Genomic DNA, 22629 nt, shown 5'->3' on the forward strand with positions numbered 1-22629 from the left:
GTGAACACAGTATTGCTGCAAGCATCAAATTGTCAGTATTGCTGTTTCAATATAGCACCTCATGATATACTCGTTTCGATAAACTTCACCCGCGGCGCATATTGGCGGCTTCTTCGTCATGGGCATGCAAGGCCCACTAACTGCCCAAGCTTTGGTGAGACGCTTGCCTGTTGAGTGAGCCGCATTCGAGCACATGATTTTCTAACGTGATCAAAGGGCCGGTCACCATATGACGATGTTCTTCAGGGCGATGGACCCGAAGACCCCCGTCATCCTCCACAGCAATATGATCAAAGAGGTCGTCCTGTCAACCCAGATACTAAGAGAATCAACCGAGAGATTGTGAGATCACACAACGAGGTCATGCTGGTGATCGGTGTTGCAGAGCCAGAAAATCCAAATAAAAGCCCGGAAGTAGAGTCGCAAAGGAGACACGATGCGCATGAAGAATCGATCGGTCGACAACTCAACTCCCATGCTAGACGTGCCATGGAGATGGTTGGGCTCTTTGGTACTCATGGCCTTCGTCAGCGCGTTATGGTATGACTACCCCTTTACTTGCAATTATGGCTATGCTCACACCAAGGAGATCTATCGCAAATATTCAAAAATTCCCTTTTGGCATCTTTGGCAACAAAAGAATGAATTCTCATGGCGAAGACATGTTATTCCTGGTGCAGCTACTGGCTTATTCACCAACTACGTAGACCGCGCCTTGTTTAAAGTCTGGCTCGGCGATAGAGAAAAAGTCGTTGCGCGTCGCATGTAAGCTCTACCTCGATTCTGCATCTGACCTTCACTAATTATTTAGTCTGCTTGATGTATGGTCATGGTTTCGAACTCATCTAAAATACTTCGCATCCATGCAGCGACTTGGCCTGATCCCAGCTGATCAGTGGCTCCCGCGCCCGTCATATTTCATTCCATTCACAGAAGACTCACCAATTCCTGCACCACCACCGCTAGAGGGATTTGATCCTCTGTCTTTGCTCCGTTGGACAGGCAATGCCATTGTTAACGCGGCACCTTTTCTGATTTGGGTCATCGTTCTCCGGGTTGCTAAAGAGGTGCAGCCCGTAGTATGGCCACGGATATTCAACAAGCTCCCAAGCACTGCTTTCCGAGGCCGCAGAATACCCCCACCAGCTGTACCGCCCACACCAGTCCCAGAAGAGGCTCCCCTGCTTCTGTCCGATGAAACGACCATTGACCAATTGCCGAATTCGGTGGAAGATGCGCCTCTGGTACTTGGCGGGCTTGAGACCAACACAACCGTGGAACCAACAGAGCCCCAGCAAGTCCACGCAGAGTCATACATGAACCGAGAAGACGAATATGCAACAGACGAAGACGAGAGTGAGCGAGTGAACACTACGCTAATTAGCTTCGACGTCGAAGCCACTGAAGCGAGCCCAGATGCGCCACCAGGGCTATGGTCTGCCGAGTTGCGCCCTACTCAAGCTACCGATGCGCGGAGCGAGTCACAGCCAGTATACCTTGACACTCTGCTAACGCAGCTTCCTGCGCTACTGGCCGCCAATATGCTCACAGATACGAGCCTAAGACTGATGATGGCCGCATACGAGGCGTCCGCATTAAGACTCATGGCGCGCTGCTACAGATTGCGGTACGACCTGCCATGCGATGACATATACGCGCCCAATGTTCTTAGCGAGTTGTCATGGCGTGCGGTAACCAACTTGGTCGGCGGGGAGCTAGTGCACCTTACCTTGTCTACTGAAATCTGGGCCGTTTTCACGGGGCTGTCACTGTACTTCCACACGTCAGATAAGGAATGGAAGGAGGCCGAGGCCAAGAAAACCGAGAACGCGCAAGCGGACGACCATAATGCTCCTGCTTCTTGACGGATTGTTAACTGGACCAAGACTCGCGGCATGGCGCCGAACGCCAGTATTATACATAATTACCAGTACATTCTCGTTCATCATTCATTTTATATGTTCAGTGATTCATTGACAGCGCCAGACACGAAAAAGCATCCCATATTCATTCAAAGCTTCCGTGATTTCCCATACCGCACTTGCATCGCCAACTCCATGTGAAACAAACAGAATCGTCATCATGCATGTGTATCAAGCACCATTGCGGTGAACCTGGGCACCCTGGTTCCTAAAAACGATCGTATCCCTCCTCTCCATGTACATGAGGGCTCTGTTCAACGCCTGCTCGCTGTAGCCCTTGCCCTCGACCATCTCGCGTCGCAGCGTGGCGAGGCTGGTGCTCCAGCCAATGGGCAGGCGGCGTTTCAGCTCTGCTTCAACGCGGTTGACTTCGTCGTTGAGCTCGCGGCTACCTTGGTTGCTGCCCTGGTTAACGGCATCCATGGTCGAACAAAGGAAGAGACGGATGGCCTCGTCAACATGCGCCTCGGTGGCAATGGGCGACAGCGTCAGCTTAGACAGAGACTCAGTGATGCGAACAATGGCCTCCAGCTGACGAACGGTGATAGGGATGGATGAACGCTGGTCAGCCTCGATCTCGGCAGCGTGAACCTGGCGACGGATGGATACGAAGTGCGAAGATAGTTTCTCGGCCGCAGCTGGGCTGAGACGAGGGGCACAGCGGCTAGCAGAGATGTTAGCAGAGAAATAGCAATAAAAAAGTTCAGTTCGAGATCTCACCTTCTGCAGTAGGAGATATATCTTCTCATCTTATCCACTGAGATTTCCGACTCGGCGACTTCTTCAAGACCGCGATTATCCATGTGAATGCCCATGACATGCTTGGCAATATTGACATCCTTTTCTCTGCTATGTTCGTCTTTTACAATGAAAATCATATCGAAACGAGACAGGATGGTCGTCTGGAAGTCAATATTCTCTCCGGGAGTCTTCATGTCGTCGTAACGACCAAAGATGGGGTTTGCGGCGGCCAAGACCGAAGTTCTAGCGTTCAAAATGGTTGTGATACCAGCCTTGGCAATCGAAATGGTCTGCTGCTCCATAGCTTCATGGATGGCAACACGATCCTCGTCGCGCATTTTGTCGAACTCATCGATGCAGACCACACCACCGTCAGCGAGCACCATGGCACCACCTTCGAGGTAGAATTCACGCGTTGACTGATCGCGCTGCACAGAGGCGGTAAGACCAGCGGCGGATGAGCCCTTGCCAGATGTATAGATGGAGATAGGAGCAACGTTGCTAACAAACTTCAGCAGCTGCGACTTAGCTGTACCCGGATCACCAAGCAGAAGCACGTTGATATCACCTCTGAGCTTAGCTCCATCAGGCAGCAGCTTCTTAGAGCCTCCGAGCAGCAGGCAAAGAATTGCTTTCTTTATATCTTTGTTTCCATAGATGGATGGCGCGATGCACTCGGCCATGACATTGTATATATCTGGACGACGGCTCATCTCCAGAAATTCTTGCTCCTCCTCTTCCGTATAGCTGGTATATCCCTTCAATTGGTCAGAGCTGGTCTGAATGCCTACCGCGCGCAGGTAGGGTGTGCGAATGGCGACAGCGCCACCCGTGGCGGAATTTTTTGAGCCCTTGCTCTGGTAAATGGAGAAGATGCCCATGATTGTGCATCGTGAGCCGGGTACAACTCGGTTGGTGAGATATCGGTCTGCTGATATGAGCACATGTCGGGGTAGTTCACCGACGGGAACCTGGTCTGGTGCCTCCTGTAACTTGATAACTTGCTGGTCAACAAAAGTTGACTTTTCGTGCATAACATAGTATGGGTCAAGAGGACACTTGGGCGTCGGGTCATTTGGAATTCTCTTGCGGGAGCACTGGCGAGGGAGGGCGACACCGGTGAAGCCACCGAGGACAGGAATGGTCTCCGAGTGCTGGCAATTTCGGCACTGCAATTGCAGTTCTGTGGCCTTAGATGACATGACAGAAGCGCCAATGACAATTCCAGGAACTCGTACCAGCCGAGCAATCGTCATGGAGTCGAGGTTACGGATGGAAACATCCTCGGCGTCGGAGTGAAGCAACAGCTGGTGGTCGGGGAGCTTGATGTCACGTTCGTGGGGGAAGAGAATCCTGCGAGAGCACTTCTTCAGAGCGGTTTCAAACTAGACGGCGCGTGAGTAAAGGCTATGACAGTTCTATGAGCAAAGTAGTTACAAGAGGAATGATCTCTGCTGGTTCAGAGGCGAGCTTGTGCGCAAGCTCTTCGTTGAAATTAATGAGATCGGTGACGTTGACATCACAGTAGTATTTTTGCAGAAGAGCATTTTCACGAAGTTGATCACTTTTTTTTGTCAGCACACGTGTATTCATAGAGGTCACGAACACGTACCGATAGACAAAGTTGTTGTCGAGACGGAAGTCAAGAATAAAAGTCTCGAGCTGCGTAAGGATTTGTTGTCTGGTATCGCCAGTTTCCGCGGTGCTAGGCTCATAGACGTGCGTGGAATATACAGATTGGGCATCCATGATGAACGGCTTGCTCGTTTTGCAGAGAGGAATTGCTGCAAAGGGCAAGATGCTGAACAATGAGAGAGGTTTAATGGAGGGGTCACCAAAAATCCACTGTGTCGAAGGGGAACAATTTACGCGTCGGAGCGCGTCAATGCATGCAGGGCGACGCGACACGCGACTTTAAGTGGTTGCAGGGCCCTAGGCTAAATCTAGATACGAATACAAGTGGCTGGTAGAGGCATGCGCCACAGTGAAACCACGGAGCAGTGGCTTTTGAGCAAAGCGCAGGCCATCACGTGCAGCCGGCGGCCATTCTTCGGTTATCGGTCCAGCTTGGCTCCGCTGAACTCAAAGAGCTCTGTCACCCCAGCACGCGGCGAAGTACACTCCGTGGCCTTTGGCGCTGTTTAGTTTGCGACAATGACGACCGCTGGTGTGTTGCTTACTGCTGCCGCCAGTTGATACTATTTTTCGTTTCCATCGCAGCCTCATACTCAGGCGCACTCAATATTCAGTTTAATTTGTTTACAGCGATGATACCCAGGTAGATTTAACAGCACATTACAACAGCACCCGATAGCTGCGTCGTCACTCCTTGCTCCTCGAGCCCACACACCATGTTCACCTCGCCCAACGCCGGCAAGTCTGTGGACAGTTTGTCACCACTGGCGCCGGGCGGCCGAGCAGACTATCCTTTTCACAGGTGCGTCTGCAAAAAGCCCCGTGATGCCAATCGATCATTTGTCTAACAGCTTGCGCAGCAGGAATAAGCCAGCCTCCAGACGCGGATCGACAGCGAGCTCCATCCACTCCATTGGCGGCGCATCGTACCCTTCAGTCAATGGTCTGAACCTCTCCGTTCATGAACTCGGCCAAAATGGTGTGCTCTGATTCTTCTGCCTGCCCAGCTACGTCGGCTAACTATATGAAGCTATCTCGACGTTACTGCAGCCCCCCATCGTGCGAACCGGCCTCCAGCCCCACACAACAGCGCCAACCTCGAGCGCTCACAAGCCACCGACGGCACGGGATATTCCACCTGTCACACTGACTAATATTCCTCATGTCGATGCCGAGGACTTTAAGCCATACCTTTCGCAAGTCGGTGCTCTATACGAGCAACTCCGCCGCATCCAGGAAAACGACGAGGATACAGTGGCTTCCGGTCGCCCATTTAAGCCCGATGAGACAAGTGAATATAGTGAAGGCTTTCTGCGACCGTCCAGATCGAGGCCAATGAGACGCGGCTCTACCTCTTCGATATCGTCGCTGGCTTCAATCGAGGCGCCTAGCCCGTCTCGAAAACAGAGTATAAGCTTTAGTCGAAAGGCGCCACAGGGACCGCCGCCGCTGTCAACCATACCAACAGTTTATTTTGACCAAGACTTCCATCTGGAGAACCCAAGAACCTTCGATATTGTTAGCGAGCGGTCCGAAGTCATTAAACCCGCCGGAGGCAGGTCAAAAGGGGACAGTTCAGCTCCCAGGAAGGCTCTTGCTACCAATGCTATTCTGCAAGAAAAGCTTTCTTGGTACATGGATACTATAGAAGTGCACCTCATCAATTCTATATCAACAGCCTCAACCACATTTTTTACTGCCCTGGGATCGTTGAGAGAACTCCACTCGGAGGCAGCTGATTCTGTGGACAGGATCAAGACACTGAGGCAGGAACTAGAGGCTCTGGACGAAGAAGTCGCTACGAGCGGCTTGCAGGCAGTTCAGCAACGAAGACGACAACAAAACTTGCGCAAGTTAAGCGACGCCGTCGAGCAGCTACGCCAGGTTGCCGAAGGCTTGGCTACATGCGAAACGTTGGTGGATGAGGGAGAGGTAGACAAGGCCTTGAACAGCATGGACACATTGGAGAAGCTCATTTCTGGAGAGCGCGACGGAGCGGCTGAAAGCGAACTGAATTTGCGGGACCTGAGAGGCGCCGCAGCCCTTCAAAGTATCGACGCTGACCTCGACACGCTACGATACAGAGTCGGAAAGGCATATGAATCGCAATTTACCAGAATTCTCTTTGAAGATCTACGGCGGCATGTCGAATCGGTATCGACTGCTGATGTACTATTACGATGGGACAATGCTGCTTCACGAACAAGAGGAGTACACTCTCGGTCACCTTCCATATTCCCTACGTATTTGACGGCAACAGAAGATTTGAAGGCACAGCTGTACCCTGTGATGGCTGGTCTGTTTCGAGCAAAGCATGTCGGCATAGCCGCCTCCGCATACAAGGAAGCTGCACTCAAGGAAATTCGAAATCTCATTCGACGGCCATTGCCGAGTTCGAGTGAAGATGACAACATGTCTCTCGTGTCAGTATCGACCGCTGGTGGGGGAAGACATTCATCGAGCCAGGAGAAATCAGCGAATCTAGCGCGCAATCTGCGTGCGCTGGAACCCGAAGATGCGGAGGATTTATTGCAAAAAATATATGTTGGCGTCACGGAAACGCTCCGGAGACTATCCACGCAAGTCAAGGTGCTTTTGGATATTGCGTCGTCTCTTGCAGACACACCGAATGGAGACGGCATCAAATCACCCACGGTACGATCACCGCTGGGCAGCCCTCGACAAGATCGTCAGGCAGCTCTTCCCGGATTCGAAATTCAAGAGGAGCTGCACAAAGCACTGGATGCGACGAACCTTTTAGCACAGGGAGTTGATATTGCTCACGACAAGATTGTCAAGGTCCTCAAGGTCCGTGGTGAACAAGCAACGGGCCTCCCGCTGGACATGTTTTTACGGTACTTTACGCTAAACCTGTACTTTGCAAACGAATGTGAGGCTGTTTCCGGGCGAAGCGGGTTACCACTGAAGAATGTCGTCAACAGCCAAATCAAAGAGTTTGTGCAGAGATACCAGAACGCCGCAATGCAAAAACTTGCGCAAGGCATGGAAGCCGACAAATGGGTTGCCAAAGACTTCAACGAGAGACTTGCCAGACAGCTCGGGGAGATTCTGGAATGCAGCACACATGATGCCGAGTCATGGAGCAATGGTAACAAGTTGTGGGTGCCGGCCATGGAGCTTCTCAAACTCAAGCTGGAGGAAGAATCAGCGGAGAGAGAGAGGGAAAAGAGCAGCGGCGAAAAGGAAAAGGCGCGTGCGGCTGTTATCGAATCGGAGAAATTTATTCTCCCCAACTCGGCCATTCTCTGCATGCAAGGATTGGAAAGCTTTTTGCACTTGATTGCGGGGATTCCCTCCATGACGACAGATATTGCAACATCTTTGATTGCTTACCTACAGCTTTTCAACTCGCGATGCACACAGCTTATTTTAGGTGCCGGTGCTACAAAAACAGCGGGACTCAAGAACATCACGACAAAGCACCTTGCTCTCGCATCTCAGGCCCTATCACTGATTGCCACGCTCATGCCACACGTTCGCGAGTTTGTCAGACGCCATGCTGGATCTGGTACAGGCGTGTCGGGGCTTATGGGCGAGTTCGACAAACTCAGGAGACTACTACAGGAGCATCAAAGCAACATTCACCAGAAGCTGGTCGACATCATGAACGGCCGTGCCACTCTTCACTCCAAAGGCATGAAGACGATTCAGTGGCATAATGACGGCGAAGGAGCCGGCGCACATGCGTACATGGAGACGCTGGTCAGGGAGACGACGACACTGTACAAGGTGCTCACGAAACACTTACCGGAAAGCGCAATTCAAGCGATCATGGTTCCTGTGTTTCGCGGCTACAAGGAGCAGCTCGGGTCAGCATTCAAGGATGCAGAGGCGAGGAACAAGGCTGGGCAGCAAAGGTACGTCCAACCATGCCTTGGTGACGAAGGATTGTATGCTAACACTATTGTAGTATGCTCCGAGATGTGGAGCTTTTCAAGAGCACGCTGGGCAGCCTCGACGGATTTGGCGATGCCGGCGAGTATTTGACCAATATTGTCAAGAGCAGGGAGCTTGCCGAAGAAGCGGTAGCCGTCGCAAAGTCAGCAAAAGACACGAAAAAAGATGTCAAAACTCCACAAGAAGTCAAGACCACGCAAAATGTCAAGACTGACACCAAGGTCGAGCAAGGGGCGGACAAGGTGGATGAGGGAGAGGGTGCCATCAAAGCCGACAAGATCGAGATCAGCGAAGCGGAGCCGCCCGAGCCACCAGCCAAGGACGATAAAGACATGAGCAGCGTAAAGGACAGCGGTGAGAAGGATAAGTAGGCGCTGAGCTGGAGCACGCGCAACGAGGCGTTGATCATGTTGTGCCATATACTCGTTAACTAGTATATAGGTCGGGTGGTAGACGAGTCTAGGGGCGTAAAAGACGAACAAAGATTTTCCCCAACACCCTAAATTTTCTTTGGTGCAGCTACGTGCGTTGTCCATGCATGCCGAGATGAGACATCAGGCGAGTTGAGGAAACGAGTCTCAGGATTGCTGATCGACAGACTGGTCCTCATCTCACCGCCACGTACGCGATATCAGCATATTAAAGACGCGAGAATCAATGGAGACTTTTCTGTTCTTTTGCTTCTTTTTGTTTAGATGCGATTTCATGAATTAGAAGGTCAAGCCTAACTACTTTGGAGTTGACTCCGACTTGACTACGTTGAGCGGCCGAGTTTGACCACGAACATGATCAGATGAGCGGACACGGCGTTTGAGGTGACGGAAGATGACATGAATGAAGAGTATGATGGCGTCCTTGGTAGAATTCAGTGTGTGTGCACACGTGGCGCATGCTCCGTAGGGACGAAATGAAGAGTCTTGATAGTGGCTTATCTTGATACCACAGAATTGCGTTGTCCATTGCCGGCCACAGCGGGCAGCGTTCATCGGTGAGCGGCCTCGCTCTCCTCCACTTGGCAGATTCTGTTGATGTTTTACTTCTCCCCATTCTACTTTCAACCGGGAGCAACGTTGCGAAACGGCGCAGGCAAAGTGTGCTTTTGCCTCTTTCGCCCCAAGGCCCTGCGTTGGGGTGCTGCCCAGCTTGGTCCACGTATAGCCAACATGACATCTGGGGTATCGGGGCTGCCGCGACTATTGTTACATCCCTTGTTACAATAACAGAATTTTCCAATTTTTTCCCTTTTTTTTTTTTCTCTTTTTTATTCTTGCTGTAGATATTAGTCAACCGACTCCCCGACAATACTCCGTTGACCCATGTGGGATGTATCAAGAGGCGTGCAGTGTTGTGTGGTAAATACCTAGGTTCCACACCTACAAGCTACAGTGCGGGCAGTGCTGTACCTGGAAGCGCTACACTGTGGGCGCCGAGGTAGCGGTTTCTTACCACCATTCGTTTGGTGGGGTTCGCCCCCTCCCACCATCCGTTGGAAAGGTTTTTATTCAACGCCACCACCAACAATAGAGAGAATGAAGAAAAAGAAGACGCCACCGAGAAGAAAAATGTGGATCGGGTACCTGAAATTTTGCTCCGCGTTGGCCTGTGCTTCCTGGACAATAGGATTCGCCAACTATTGTTGAAGAATTCTCTCTCTCTTGCGTCGAAGTAGTCGGAGACTGAGTGTCTAGTTGGGCGGGGCGTTCATTCAGACGGTCAACGCACCGAGTAGTAGGCGACTTAGTACACTAGTTACACATGGCGATTGTTGTTGGTCACAGGTGGTTTTAGGTGTGTTAATTGACTCGAATCGACAAATCATTGGATGATGAGGGTTGCATTTATGAGGCTGTTCTGGTCAGGTTACCGCGGTTGGCAACTTGGACACAATTGCCTCATAATGATCAATCAATAATGTACCGACTAGAGTCAATTAAAACACCTACAACCCCCTGTAACTAACAGTTTTATCAATACTCTGATCATGCAAAGCGCCAACGCTGCAAGCACGCCACACATGACCTCTGACGGGCTGTATATGCAAAACTACCAGAACAAGGTATTGCTGGAATATGATTGCTGGCGGCGGTGTCTCTGATCTAATACTCGGACTTTGCCCGTTTGACGGATAAAGTCCAGTCATTATCACCATCATGAAATGGAGCGCGGCTGCCAGTGTGTGTCTCTTTCTTCCCCGCGTCGTACCAAAGCGGACGTGAATCGTTCGTTAATCTTTTCTTGCTTCTTGGCATGTGACGTCCCCCAGAGTTGGCATCTCATGATCCCCTCCCGGCGGCTAAGCGAAATTTGATACTCCGGGGTAAGCTGAGTTCAGACTGAATTAAGCATGCCAAGGTGTAGCTTCAAGTTCAGGTAATTAAAGACCTGCTCAAATCTGCTTGAGACGACACAACACACAGCTAGCGTCTACAGAGTCGTCAACGAGAATCACAAAGGCGTGGGTGGCGATCAAGTTGTACATTGCTTCGGCAATGTACCAGAGCATGGGTGTTGTGCAACATGACGTTGTGGGCACGGCTTCCTTGACGCAACAAAACGTCAGTTTCGGAGGGTCAAAGGTTCATTCCTTATTAGCGCGCATGTGATGTAGAGCCTGTTGATGGGTGACCCAAATGGCTGCCACCGGCTTGCACGTGTGAAAGCTTCATGGATGCGTAGATTTACCAAGTAGAGTCTCAATCCTTTTGGCTGAGCAGCAATGTCAGGGAATGTTGGGCAGCTTACAGTGTGTCATTCTCAAATAATAACGACATACGAGTTTCCAAGTAGGACATTTCTTCTCTAAGCGAACGACGAGCAAGTCACAAAGCAGATGGCAGGTACTTACTTGGTCGTGTGCGCCTACAACTGAAAAGAGTTGTCATGGGCATCCATGGCACATACAGACCCAGAACGGAGGCAACGTCCGGCTCATCGCCGAGCGACTGCGGGAATAAAACAAGGAGGCTTGTTACTCAGTACTTTTGTAGTAGTCCCAAAGAAAGAACCTGTGTGAACTGGCTCGACGAAAAAAAGTCGAGAGTGTCATGGATCCACCGGCGAGGCGGCCGCGCGGTCTAGAATCAACTGATCAGCGTGTAGCTGAGATGCTGAGGTGATCGTATGTAATAATTTTGTAAAGTAGTACTACTTGTACAAGTATACGTGCTTGCGGGATTTGAATATTTTTTTAATTGTCTTTTTTTCTACAAAAGACTTGCCCCGGTACTGATGGCGGTCCTGCAGCGACAAAAGACTTTGTATCGTGTAAACAATGCGGCGCATCTGATTGCTTCTGCCAAGTTGTGGTGGTGAGTTTGCGCCGATACCGTGTGCGAACTGTATGCGCCGCACTGTTAAGCACTGTGCTGGCGGCGCACCCGCAGGCTGTCCGACTTGTCATGAGGCTGTAATAACAACACATGTATGCTACATAATAAATCATGTCGACGACTGTCACTATTCCTTTTCTGGGACGCAAGTTTCGGATTTCACAAAGTCAGTACATGAGAAAAAGAGCTCACATCACGGCTCTCGCCTCACCAAAAGCGCGCGCACGCACACACACACACACACAACACACACACACTGACACGTGTCCTGTGCGCGCGCATCACCGAGCGCAGATGTATGTATCTAGATACCTAGAGATGGATGACCAGCACCCATGCAGTCGGAGAGCACTTTTTTTTGGATTGCCTGAAGGGAGCGTCTTTTTGCGGTCAACGCTGACCAAATCGTTATTTCTCCTGCGCAAGATTAATTCGATTAGAAAAAATTGTTGAGAAGGGATAAAGGATCCATGCACGCTGGCAACCAGCATGGGAAAAGAAACCCAGCCCACAGAAATGCAACGTGGAACCAGTCAACCAGTGCAAGGCAAGGCCGTGAAGCCCACTGCGACCAGAGACGCAGGCACAAGCAACCCGGACTTCCGGACCGCCGGGCTTGCAACTCTACACTGCAACTGTGCAGGGAACAAGGGAGCAGGGGCAGGAACTTGCCGTTCCTTCTTCCTTTCTTTTTTTCTTTTTCCTTCAGCTTTCCGCTTATTCACTTTTGCAAGGTACAAGCCTGTCAGCAACCAAGTACCTCATTTATTAGCCAAGAGTACAAGCCTCAGGAGGGTTCAAAGTATGGAAGCAGGTACATGGATACATGGCCAGCGACATGATGACATGATATTGACTGGGCCGAGGCAAGAAAAAAAAATCTTTAGCGAGCCAGCCACTACTTGATGACGACTACAGCCAATCATAATGGCCAGAATACTGGTTTCCTCTCGACCCCCCTCCCCCCTCCGCCCTTGCATATTACTAAACAAAAGAATGAGTAGGTTTGTTGCAGCGGGTGTGTGTGTGTATTACTCCGACTGGCCCGTAAGAGCCTTCGGTCCTTCTATGGTGTATAGACTGCTAGGTACAGGGGAAACCCCTAAGTACCTAATTAAAGACACTAAGAAAACCCCTAGGTATACCATTGTTACAGTGGGTGCACGCAGTTGACTCGCGCAGTATTACCTAGGTAGTTGCCTGCTTGCCTAGGTACCTTGGTGTGCCAGGCAACTGGCCGGAGAACGGGGGGGGGGGAGAGTGTGAGGGAGGCAGCATGTTGCGCAAGATACCTGCTCACGCACTACAATTTGGCTAGTCTCGCTTGTACCTCCTCGTAAGCGCTGCCGTCGTACGACTCACTCGCAACACCCATCCCCCCCCCAGCCAAAGACTAGAGTGACTAGCAACTATATACCTGGCCAGGTAGGGTCCTAGAGATTAGGTACCTAGTCGCAGATATTGATAGTTGCAGCCAGCACTGGGACGCGCAAGCTGCCTCCCTTTCCCCCCTCCCCTTCGCCATGTTGTGCTGCCCACACCCTTTACTTAGGCATCACATATGGGGGGCAGGGGGCTTTCTATTGCGGGCAGTTGTGTTCTTTTCCCTGCGAGACCCAGTTCAGCACGTCGAAACCGCTGCACACCGCCCCGCAAAGTGGTAGACGACCTCGCCTGTTTGAATCTGGGCAGAGCAGTAAATGACAAGTCAAAAAATAATATCAAGATATATGGCAAGGAAAACATGAAACAAAGAAACAAGACGCAAGTCCACATCACATTGGCAATGATTTTTTTTTGGCAAGGTATAATGACGAATTGGCAAGTCCAAACGAGTGATGGCTCATTTCAAAACTATGTACAAACGAAGAGTATTTGCTTCGTAAAAGAATGCAGCTTTATGACACAAAACCCAAAAAGTAAGTTCAAGATTGTATGTTTTTTTTTATTGTCCTGCCTAGAAGGGCACTCGGAAGCTTTGTCTCGCCGAGCACCCATTCTCACATCGTAGGACTGCTTTTGTTGTGCCGTTTTGCTCCTGGTTACCCATATGCCTAACAAGGCGATTCTATGTCGTGATAAACCATTGTTTCCTTCCCAGTGGGGTATCTCTTTCTTGCCCTCGTGAGGACAAGGGCACTTCTATGTCGTAAGGCATAAAAATCAATTTTATGCTTTCTGAAGGCTGAAGGGGCGCGCTGCGCAATCATGCAAATAAAACAAAAAGAAAGGTGATCTTGATGCCACCTTCGAAGCGTTGCATCAGTCGACTAGCCGACTATCATATCCAGTATGCGTGCTTCTGTTTCCCGTGAACATGTCGTCGCATTTAGGAAGCAAAGGTGTGGCCAGTACTGCCGGATCCCAAGGTGGTCATGAGGTCTTGATACTTGGTAACCTTGGTCTGCACATCATCGGGTTTATGGTAGACGTTGTCGCAAGGGTGTTCCTCGCAGCCAGACATGGGTTCATTTGTCAAAGCATTTCCTTGAGCATCGAGGACGTACATCTGTTTGATGTTGTTTTTATCCTCGGGATGGTCAATAGCTGAGACGTCGAAGTAGGTCTTGCCTTCGTCTCCGTCAAAGCGGACCTCGCCAATGATGCCGTCCTTGTTTGGCTCGCCCTTCTGGACGGCGTAGAACATGCCAGTGAAGCCGTGGGCGAACTCGACTTTGGTCTTCTCGTTATTGTTGACGGTGACGGGGTCCATCTGGGGGGAGCCAGGGCTGGGCACGAAGTAGATTGTGCGCTCAAGATTGTCGAGGGTGAAGAAGGTGATCGAATTGGCGCTGACGGCAGCGGCGGAGGCAGCAAGGCCAAAGAGAGTCTTGAAGAAGTGCATTTTGATTTGGTTTGCGAGAAAGAGCTTGAATAAAGACTTTTCAAGGATAGTTGTTGATCGTCGAGATCGTGTATGAGAGGGAGTGTGTTGAGTGTGTTTTGCTTTCAAAGGAATGAAGAAGCAAAAGAGGTTCCTGTCAAAGGAAGTAAAAGGTCAAACAAGACTGCTTGAAGAAGGAATGTCTGGAAGGATTGTGTGTACAACAAAAAAGAAACTCATATATCGGACCGGGGGAGGGGGGCCGTTTTATAAGTGAAGTCGTCCGACCACAAGGAGAATTTTCGAAAAGAAGCATCTGCTTACCGGCCACCCGTGCGTCGTGTCAAAGATTCTAGACCAAAACTTCTCTGGGGCCGGTATCCACGTCTCATTGCCATAGTCGTGTGTGTGCGTGTTTGTACCTGTTCGCTGAACCTGGCTTTCGTGGGCGGGAAGTCTATCTGGTGTGGTGCTGTCTGTGCCTGACTCTACGCAAGCCACCATCCACACCCGCCCCCACACCCCCCTTTCGGGCCACACTGTGCGGACAGGGTCCCTTGTTCCAAAGTACCGCTTGTACCTTGACTAGCCCCAACTCGTTGGCGGCTCCGTTCAAAACTCAGCATGTGTTTCGTTCTCTTGCTCGTCCTCCGTTGTGGAACAGTGAACGGTCAGCCCCAGGTGGGACAGGATAGCCGTCTTCCGTACGGATACCTGCAGCGCTCGTCTGGATAAGAAGATGAATGCTGCTTTCTCATTAGTTATTATTGCCTCACTTCGGGCTGGCAGCATGTGCTGCTCTCTCTGCAGGCAGCCAACTCGCGGCAGCGGAGCCTGATGGCCGGTTGGACGGCCGTCACATTGGCTGTAAGTTGGTCCTGCATCTTCAATCACGACAGTATGAGCAAACGTTTGCCAAAAGCTGATGATATTACTTCCGAAGTTCCGAGGCTACTTCGTAGACGGGCGCGAAAGTTATTGACTCGCACTTACCGCTCATTAGTCAACGCTTCCAAGTGCTCCAGGTATGTATCCTGTTCTATTGTCTGCTATTGTTGCTTGGTTAGCCAACAACCATTCTGGCAAGTACCTGTGTTGCGTGCGGTACTCGTCCACAAAAAAAATACAAACAACCATCGTCTTGTTGCCTGGCTCTCGGTGGTAGGGTTCTTGACTCTTGGTCCTCAATGGTGCGAAACGGTGGATTAGCGCCGTTTGCCGACCGTGTTCTGGAATTCAAAAAAGCGGTTCTACTGGCCCACGGTTTTCGCTCCGTTTTGGTGGAGAGTGAAAAAGAGTTTTCCGTTATTAATAAGACGTGACAGTTCGACAGTCTGTCTGGACGGCGAACAAAGCACAGGCCCAGTGTTTTCACCTGTCCACCCCAGAGTACAATAGACGGTTGGCGTCAACCGAGGCTTTTTACTGTTATTGTTCATCAGAGCTTTCAAAACGGAGCGCCGAGTGGCAGATACGCAGCACCGGTTCCCAATAATGCTAGCCTCATTGTCAGTTACCTCGGTGTCCACCTACTCAATCTGGAGGTGTTGCCTCTCGTCCTGCAAAGTAACTCTTCTATTTAGACATGCATCGCTGCCACGTCGACGCATAAAGGTACCGGCATCGATGGCCTGACTTGTCTCACATGTTTGGTTCTGTCTCGCAGATGCACGTCTGTGAGAGGTATTTGCGTGTCGGCTGTTCTGTTGTCAAATGCGTGGCAGGCTGTTCGATCTTGACTGGAGTGACAGAGACATGAATCTCGACACGATGACAAAGTGGCAAAGTACCGTAGTCGAATTTTTCACACGCTTCAGAGCGACTTGCGCTGACTGAAGTAAATTTGTCGTCGTGTACCTATTCTGGTAAAAACCACCAACATCAGACTTTGTTAGGCAGTCCACTTTTCCCTCAGAGTCGTCCGAGAGTGGCCAGGCCGGACGAAACTGCATAAACGAGCCATGATTGGAGGAGACTGCCGTTTGACAGCACCGACTGTGCGCTGTCCACGGACTCGCGTGGTACAGAGGTTTGACGGGGTACCGGTCCCCGCGTACCTGAACAGGGAGCGGGAGTCAATGTTACGGAAAGGCTTGGCTTCAAGGCCGACGAGGAAGCATGCCAGGGCCGGAAGCAAATTCGACCGTCTTCGTTCGCCAAACAGACGTCGGCTCATGCAATGTGTTATGCTCGAGATAGGCAAAATTGGGTGCGGCATAATGATGCAGGCAGCAAGAACGTGTGTGTGCGAGTAGCACAATGCATACATATGCCGCAATCGCATGTCGGCCGCCGCATAAGCATGAATGGTTCCACGTAGGGAAGGCACGTCTCGTCTCTTGCTCTTGGTGCTTAAGAATGACGGGAAAAAAATCGCGCAGCGGCGTGCGGCTGAATGCTGTGCTTCATGTTGGGAGCGCAATCGCTGTTTGCTGACCGACAGAAAGTCAGCCCGACAAAGGCTGAGATAAATCCATGTAGACCATTTCGCGGCAACGAGTTCTTGAGCTTGTCGCAAGGTGCTTGCGTGCCATGCAAGGTACCGATAAAGATCTCAAAACCACGAGTGTAGGTCAATGCGACAATATCCAAGTGAATGGGCAAGTTGTTTGCAATGTTGCGACGAGGGCTTTGGGCCATGGCCTAGCTCGTGACTAGTCGAGCGGAGGAAGATGTGTAGTCAGGTACCTGGCAGCTACTTTGCAATGCTGAGCCGGTGCCCACAAACTCAGGTACTTGTAAGTCCAGTTTCTTAGTTGGACTGAGCAGTCATACTTCGTATTTACAGCGAATCAGACCGCCTAGAGACGCCTCGCTACAGCGCCCCCTCTTCTCACTCAGCGCATTGTCAGCTTCTGGACACCTGATTACTCAGGCATGTACAAGAGGCAAATTCACAGGTAATATCATTCATCGTAATGACCCTGCGCGCAGAGGTTGGACTTGGCCAAGTCTGCATGAATACCCAAATGTATGCCCGCCATCGCTATACTTGGCGTGACATTGCAGAATATTGAGTGATGCTGGCCAAGCATGATACGCCCTCCAGAAGACACAAATTTTCCTTGTCAAACTCTACCTATCTGAGGTGACAAAGCCAAGTCCGCCAAGTTGTCCAACACTGGTTCCGCCTTGTACCTTTGCGCGTACCGTGACTTTGTCATGACGGCTCAAGCCAGTCATAGTTACAAGACGACGGAACATGCCGAGATGCAAGCGATGAACGATAACAGAGTACTTTTATGATTATAGTTTTCCAACCGGCCGCTATATTGTATTGCATGTGAATGTACTATACCCCAACGTCAACTGTCATCGCCTCGGCTGCCCGCGATGGGATTACGACTTGTTGTGGCGATGGACTCGCGGCTCACTCGGCGCTGTTTCCGATTTTCCGCCTAGAAAAGAATAGAATATTTTTTCTGTCGCCTGTCGACATACTTTCATACTTTTCGCGCGCATTCTCCTCCTTTGCGGCCCTCGGCACATCGTTCACGGAACATAACCGCCAAACTAATGACAAAAGTCTATTCACACTCATTCACTACCAACGTATACAGAAGCAGACTGCAAGAAGGCGAAAACTTGTGCAAAACCTTGTTGTGCAAATCTAAGCCGCCTTGACCGGCCGCCACTATTGTTACTGGAAAGGAATTGGCGTGCGCTCGCTTTGTCAGTCGAGCATCCAGAGCTACAGCTGGTTCTCACAACACTACCGATATACTCTGTAGCAAGACACATGTATAGTCATGTTTTGACACTTGGCTGGCACAGCTACCTCTTTCTAGTACGAGAGATGCAAGGTCCCGAGTCAAGTCATGCCATGCTGTAGGTGAAGGTCGACTTCACATGGGCCAGCAGAGGCCGTCGGAAGCCGTTGGCGACGACACTCATGGATAGTACGTATTATACCGTCATTACAAGGAATGCTCGCCGTTGAATATTGGTAAGTATTGATATCTTATGTAGATCCCTCTCCCCAACTGGCCCTCAAATCGACTCCCCGGCGCGCCACCGAGTCAAGAAGAACTTCTTTGAAGTTCCTCACCTACGCGTCCGCAGCTGACTACTCCTGCCTACTTTATCGAAGTACCCCTAATATCCCAGGTACGATCTGATCACTCCGTGCTATATTAGATCACACTTTTCTGTGCTTGCTTCTATCGCTACCCGGCTCTATTCGCCCCCAAAGCCAGCGCTGCCTTTTCACGGTTCCAAAACGACCGCAGGACAAACACCATGACCAGCATGCCAATATCCAATCCAATCGTCCAATTATATCCAATCAAATACCGCGGCGCATCCGTCGTCCTCCACACAAACAGCGGCAGCCACGCGCCAAAGGTATTGCCAATCGTATTCATGCTGCTTATGACAATGGCACGCTCCTCGGCATCGCCCGCGCAAATCTCATTGGCCCACGAGTAAATGACGGGCGCGATGCCGTTGGCCGATCCAGCCAGAAAAAATGCAAAAAACTTGAGGCCGGTCGGCACGTGCCATATCGCAAGGATGATGCTCGCGAGAATGTTGAGCAGCGCCGTCGCCGTGATGAGGGAGACCTTGGCGTCGTAGGCGTCTGAGAGCACGCCGCAGATGAGGGCCGATACAATGGTGACGGCTGGCGATACAGTGGTTATCGTGTTGATCTTTTCGACGCTGTAGCCCTCGGATTTCAGCCACAGCGGCAGCCCGCTGTTGGCGGATACGCCATCGGCCTGGGAGAAGAAGAAGGCGAAGCCGACGAGGATCCAAAAGTGCCAGCCAAGAAGCGTCTTCTTGACCACGGCGCGCGTGAGCGGCCTGCGCGGCTCCCTGCGATCCGCACGCATGCGCGCCCGCGCAAGCTCGCTCTCCCGCGCCGAGAGGAACAGCGACCTGGGCTTCTCCGGCTGGCCCGGCAGGCAGAGAAACCCGAGCACCGCGACGGGGATGGTGCAGGCGAAGCAGATGATGTACAGCCAGCGCCATCCCTCGATGCCGTGGCGCAGGTGCAGCGAGGCGTAGGCGCCCGACTGGATGTAGCCGGCGCTCATGCCGCCGACCTGGCTGGCGACGAAGAAGAGGGCGCTGCGGCGGCTCAGCTCGGCGCGCTTGTACCAGCACCCGAGGTACCACTGGACGGCGGGGAAAAACAGGCTGCCGGCGGCGCCGATGAGGAAGCGCACCGCGTAGAGCTGGCCGGCGCTCGTGACGCGGTACTGGGCGAGCGTGAGGACGCCCCAGACAACGTCGGCGGCGGGGATGAACCACGCGGCCGAGAAGCGCGTCATGAGAAGGGTGAGGGGGATCTGCAGCGTGATGAAGCCCACCATGTACGTCGTGTTGATGTAGTTGAGCTCGTTGCCAAACAGACGCAGGTCCTCCTTCATGCCGCTCACGTACGCCGCGCTCGTCGCCGACTGGTCCAGCACCTTGGCCCAGTAGGCGAGAAAGACAAAGACCAGGATGAGCAGGTCCAGCTTCAGTATCAGACGTCGCTCCTCGGGCGTGTCCGTCGGCGAGAACCACTGATACCATTTCTGGCGGACGGGCTCCTCCCATGGACCGCTGGCCGTATCGGCAGCATCGTGTACTTGAAGCGGCGCCGACTTGGCAGTCACCACTGCCACCTTTTTATCAGAGCCAGGCATCTTTTTCCTTCCTTCTTCCTTCTCCTTGCAGTTCTTTATGTCTGAAAATACAAAAGAAGATGCAAGAATCTGCGAGCAAATTGGCCGAGCAAGACGTGGCACCGATTTCGGTCAAGCACCGCAGTGCCATCACGCCATCGCGAGTGCCCACCCGGCCAAACGGCCAGCTCTTTTGCAACTCCAAGGACAAGGATGTACCTGGCCTCCTCTCTTTGCATTGCTTTTGAACGCTATCAGAGGGGCAAGAAAAAAAACGTCAATCCAGCCCATGATTTTTTCGAGTGGCATCTGAGATGATTTTCATGCTATAATTCTGCAAGCATTCCTCATGACATTCTGCAGCCAAGCACGAGGCTCGCCTGCACCTATCTACACGCCTGGAACTCCATGCAATTCCATTGTAGCGACTAAATACTCCTATGTAGAATTTGAATTAATGTACCTTTTGATGATTCTTGCGAGAAAATTCCGAACCAGCATCATTTGTATCGTTCTATGCACACACCAACACGTGCCCCGAGCCGCATGCATCCCTTTACTTGGTGCGCTTGTAGACTTTATTCAAAAAGACTTCAAAGACTTCCTTTTTGAGGCCCTGGCTCTCATCAATCTTGGCGATATTGTCGCGAATCTCCTGAGCGCGCCGCTCCTCAAACTCGAGGTACACGTCCTTGAGCTTCAAGTCGTCGTAGAGCTTCTTGACAATGGCCTCCTTAGCGTCGTCTTTTTGGCCATAGTTGTCCTCGAGAATCTTGCGCTGCTCGGGGGTGGCAATCTCGAGGGCCTTGTTGACGAGCCAGGAGCACTTGTTGTCCTTGATGTCGGTGCCAATCTTGCCAATGTGCTCGGGCAGGCCAAAGTTGTCGAGGTAGTCGTCCTGGACCTGAAAGTACTCGCCGAGCGGGATGAGGATGGACTCGGCCTGCTTCAGGTTGGCCGGGGTGGCGAGGTTGAGTTGGTACAGGGCGAGGGCGACGGGAAGGTAAAAGGAGTAGTAGGCCGTCTTGTAAATGACAATAAATTGGTACTTTTCCATGGAAAAGTTGTCGAGGTTGACCTTGTCCTCGGGCGCGGTCAAGAGGTCGCACAGCTGGCCCAGCTCCGTCTGCAACGTTGTCTCGTGGAACAGCTCGACGAGGTCAATGTAGGCCGGGTGCGAGCGAAAGTACTTTTTCAGCAGCGTGTAGATGACCGACTCGAGCATAAAGGCGTCGTTGATGGCAATCATGCCGACGCCGTCCTGGCGGTACCAGCAGGGCTTGCCGCGGCGGGTGATGCTGCCGTCCATGATGTCGTCCGAGACGAGGAAAAAGGCCTGCAGGAGCTCCGTCATCCAGCCCAGGGTCGCGGCCTGAAAGTATTGCTCTTCGTTGAGCTTTTCGCCGACGAGGATCGAGACGGAGTCGGGCACAGACATGCCACGGTTGCATTTGCCGCCGAGAGGGTTGGTCTCGAGGTTCTGTCGTCAAAAATTAGTATAGTCTACAAGAAACGCAATCCATCATCTGCGTACCAGCTTGAACCAGTCCAGCTCCCCTTGGGGAAGCTTGTAGGACTTGGCATGCTCGAGAATGGCAGCCTCGAGCTTGGGGTAGATGCTCTCAAACTGCTGCAGGGTGGTGGTTTCGGCGGGCATCTTGTCGGTTTGGAATTGATACCAAGCACAACACAAAAAGACGGTTGGCTTTACAGCTCTAAATACAACAGACAAACAAGGTGCAAATGAGGGGCGGTAAGAAATGAGATATCGCGATATCACGGCTGTTACCCCCCTCCACGTGATGAAAGTACAAGCAAATAGGTGGCAGAATTGCTGTAGATGCAAGTATCTAAAAAGCCCACTAGGCCAGGGGTCCATTCGGCTGCCCCTCATGCATCACGAGCAAGACACGGCGCGTAATCGCACCGAATACTAAAATCGCTAGAAAATCATCTTTGAGAGCTCGGACCGTCCAACGTGTCAAAACCGAGGCGACGACGATACGTGAGACGGCCAGCGCTGTTGGCTCAGCCACTCCCAGCTCCGACTGCCGCACAAACCGTTGGCTCTGTAGCGCGATACGTATTCGCATTTTCCCCTCCATCAGCGCGTGATGCACCGAGTGAAGTCCAACGCTAGCGTCTGGGCTGCCATATTCCGTTAGAGGCTGGAGATTGAATGCACAATGACAACTCTTTTTGGATGCCAGAGGTTTCCTGAAAACACCCAGATCTGCCTCGAGATGAATCCAACTGCTTTGGGGCATTGCGACGTCATGTACTCCGTATCCCCAAGCCCGAATCGCAATGCTGCGCTTCCCGACGCAAGCGAAAACGCTAGCCGGCCATCGCATTGACGCATTAGGAAGCCAGCTCGCAACCAGCAACAAGAGTTGCGCTGGATGCGGCGAGTCCAACAAGAGATGAGGTGTTCCGTCGCAGAAGAGAAGAATTTGCGCATGTTGGATGTGAGTCACTCTGGATATCGCCATCAATCTTCATTCTAGATGTTGCAGTTGGCCGGTGAACGAGCGCATTGCATTCACAAACCACGAGAACTCAAACCTACAGCAACAATGCCCTCTTTGTGTTCTTTTACTTGCAGATTGAAACACAATTGCAGGTGAAAAAGAGCGGCGAATGACGCA

At 51.6% G+C, this 22629-nt stretch overlaps 6 protein-coding genes across 6 annotated transcripts; 2 read left to right on the top strand and 4 right to left on the bottom strand.

Annotated features, from left to right (window-relative positions):
- Nucleotides 1-118: 118 nt before the first annotated feature.
- BBA_02526 (uncharacterized protein) lies at nt 119-1865 on the top strand (the record flags this gene model as incomplete). Its single annotated transcript, XM_008597623.1, has 4 exons — nt 119-154; nt 217-540; nt 587-765; nt 812-1865. 4 exons carry the CDS (start codon nt 119-121, stop codon nt 1863-1865), a joined length of 1593 nt encoding a protein of 530 aa, XP_008595845.1.
- A 228-nt stretch (nt 1866-2093) lies between these two features.
- On the bottom strand, nt 2094-4412 carry BBA_02527 (MCM2/3/5 family protein; the record flags this gene model as incomplete). The annotated part of the gene is made up of 4 exons (XM_008597624.1): nt 2094-2586; nt 2643-4048; nt 4101-4227; nt 4276-4412. 4 exons carry the CDS (start codon nt 4410-4412, stop codon nt 2094-2096), a joined length of 2163 nt encoding a protein of 720 aa, XP_008595846.1.
- Nucleotides 4413-5014: 602 nt separating this feature from the next.
- BBA_02528 (GARP complex component (Vps54)) lies at nt 5015-8587 on the top strand (the record flags this gene model as incomplete). The annotated part of the gene is made up of 4 exons (XM_008597625.1): nt 5015-5100; nt 5150-5277; nt 5329-8176; nt 8230-8587. 4 exons carry the CDS (start codon nt 5015-5017, stop codon nt 8585-8587), a joined length of 3420 nt encoding a protein of 1139 aa, XP_008595847.1.
- A 5287-nt stretch (nt 8588-13874) lies between these two features.
- Nucleotides 13875-14390, bottom strand: BBA_02529 (DNase1 protein; the record flags this gene model as incomplete). The annotated part of the gene is made up of 1 exon (XM_008597626.1): nt 13875-14390. One exon carries the CDS (start codon nt 14388-14390, stop codon nt 13875-13877), a length of 516 nt encoding a protein of 171 aa, XP_008595848.1.
- Nucleotides 14391-18535: 4145 nt separating this feature from the next.
- On the bottom strand, nt 18536-20002 carry BBA_02530 (pantothenate transporter; the record flags this gene model as incomplete). Its single annotated transcript, XM_008597627.1, has 1 exon — nt 18536-20002. The coding sequence occupies one exon, from the start codon at nt 20000-20002 to the stop codon at nt 18536-18538; it is 1467 nt and encodes a 488-aa protein (XP_008595849.1).
- A 535-nt stretch (nt 20003-20537) lies between these two features.
- On the bottom strand, nt 20538-21638 carry BBA_02531 (farnesyl pyrophosphate synthetase; the record flags this gene model as incomplete). Its single annotated transcript, XM_008597628.1, has 2 exons — nt 20538-21461; nt 21516-21638. The coding sequence occupies 2 exons, from the start codon at nt 21636-21638 to the stop codon at nt 20538-20540; spliced, it is 1047 nt and encodes a 348-aa protein (XP_008595850.1).
- Nucleotides 21639-22629: the final 991 nt, after the last annotated feature.

The sequence above is a fragment of the Beauveria bassiana genome, assembly GCF_000280675.1.
Source record: "Beauveria bassiana ARSEF 2860 unplaced genomic scaffold BBA_S00005, whole genome shotgun sequence".
Lineage (NCBI taxonomy): Eukaryota > Fungi > Ascomycota > Sordariomycetes > Hypocreales > Cordycipitaceae > Beauveria > Beauveria bassiana.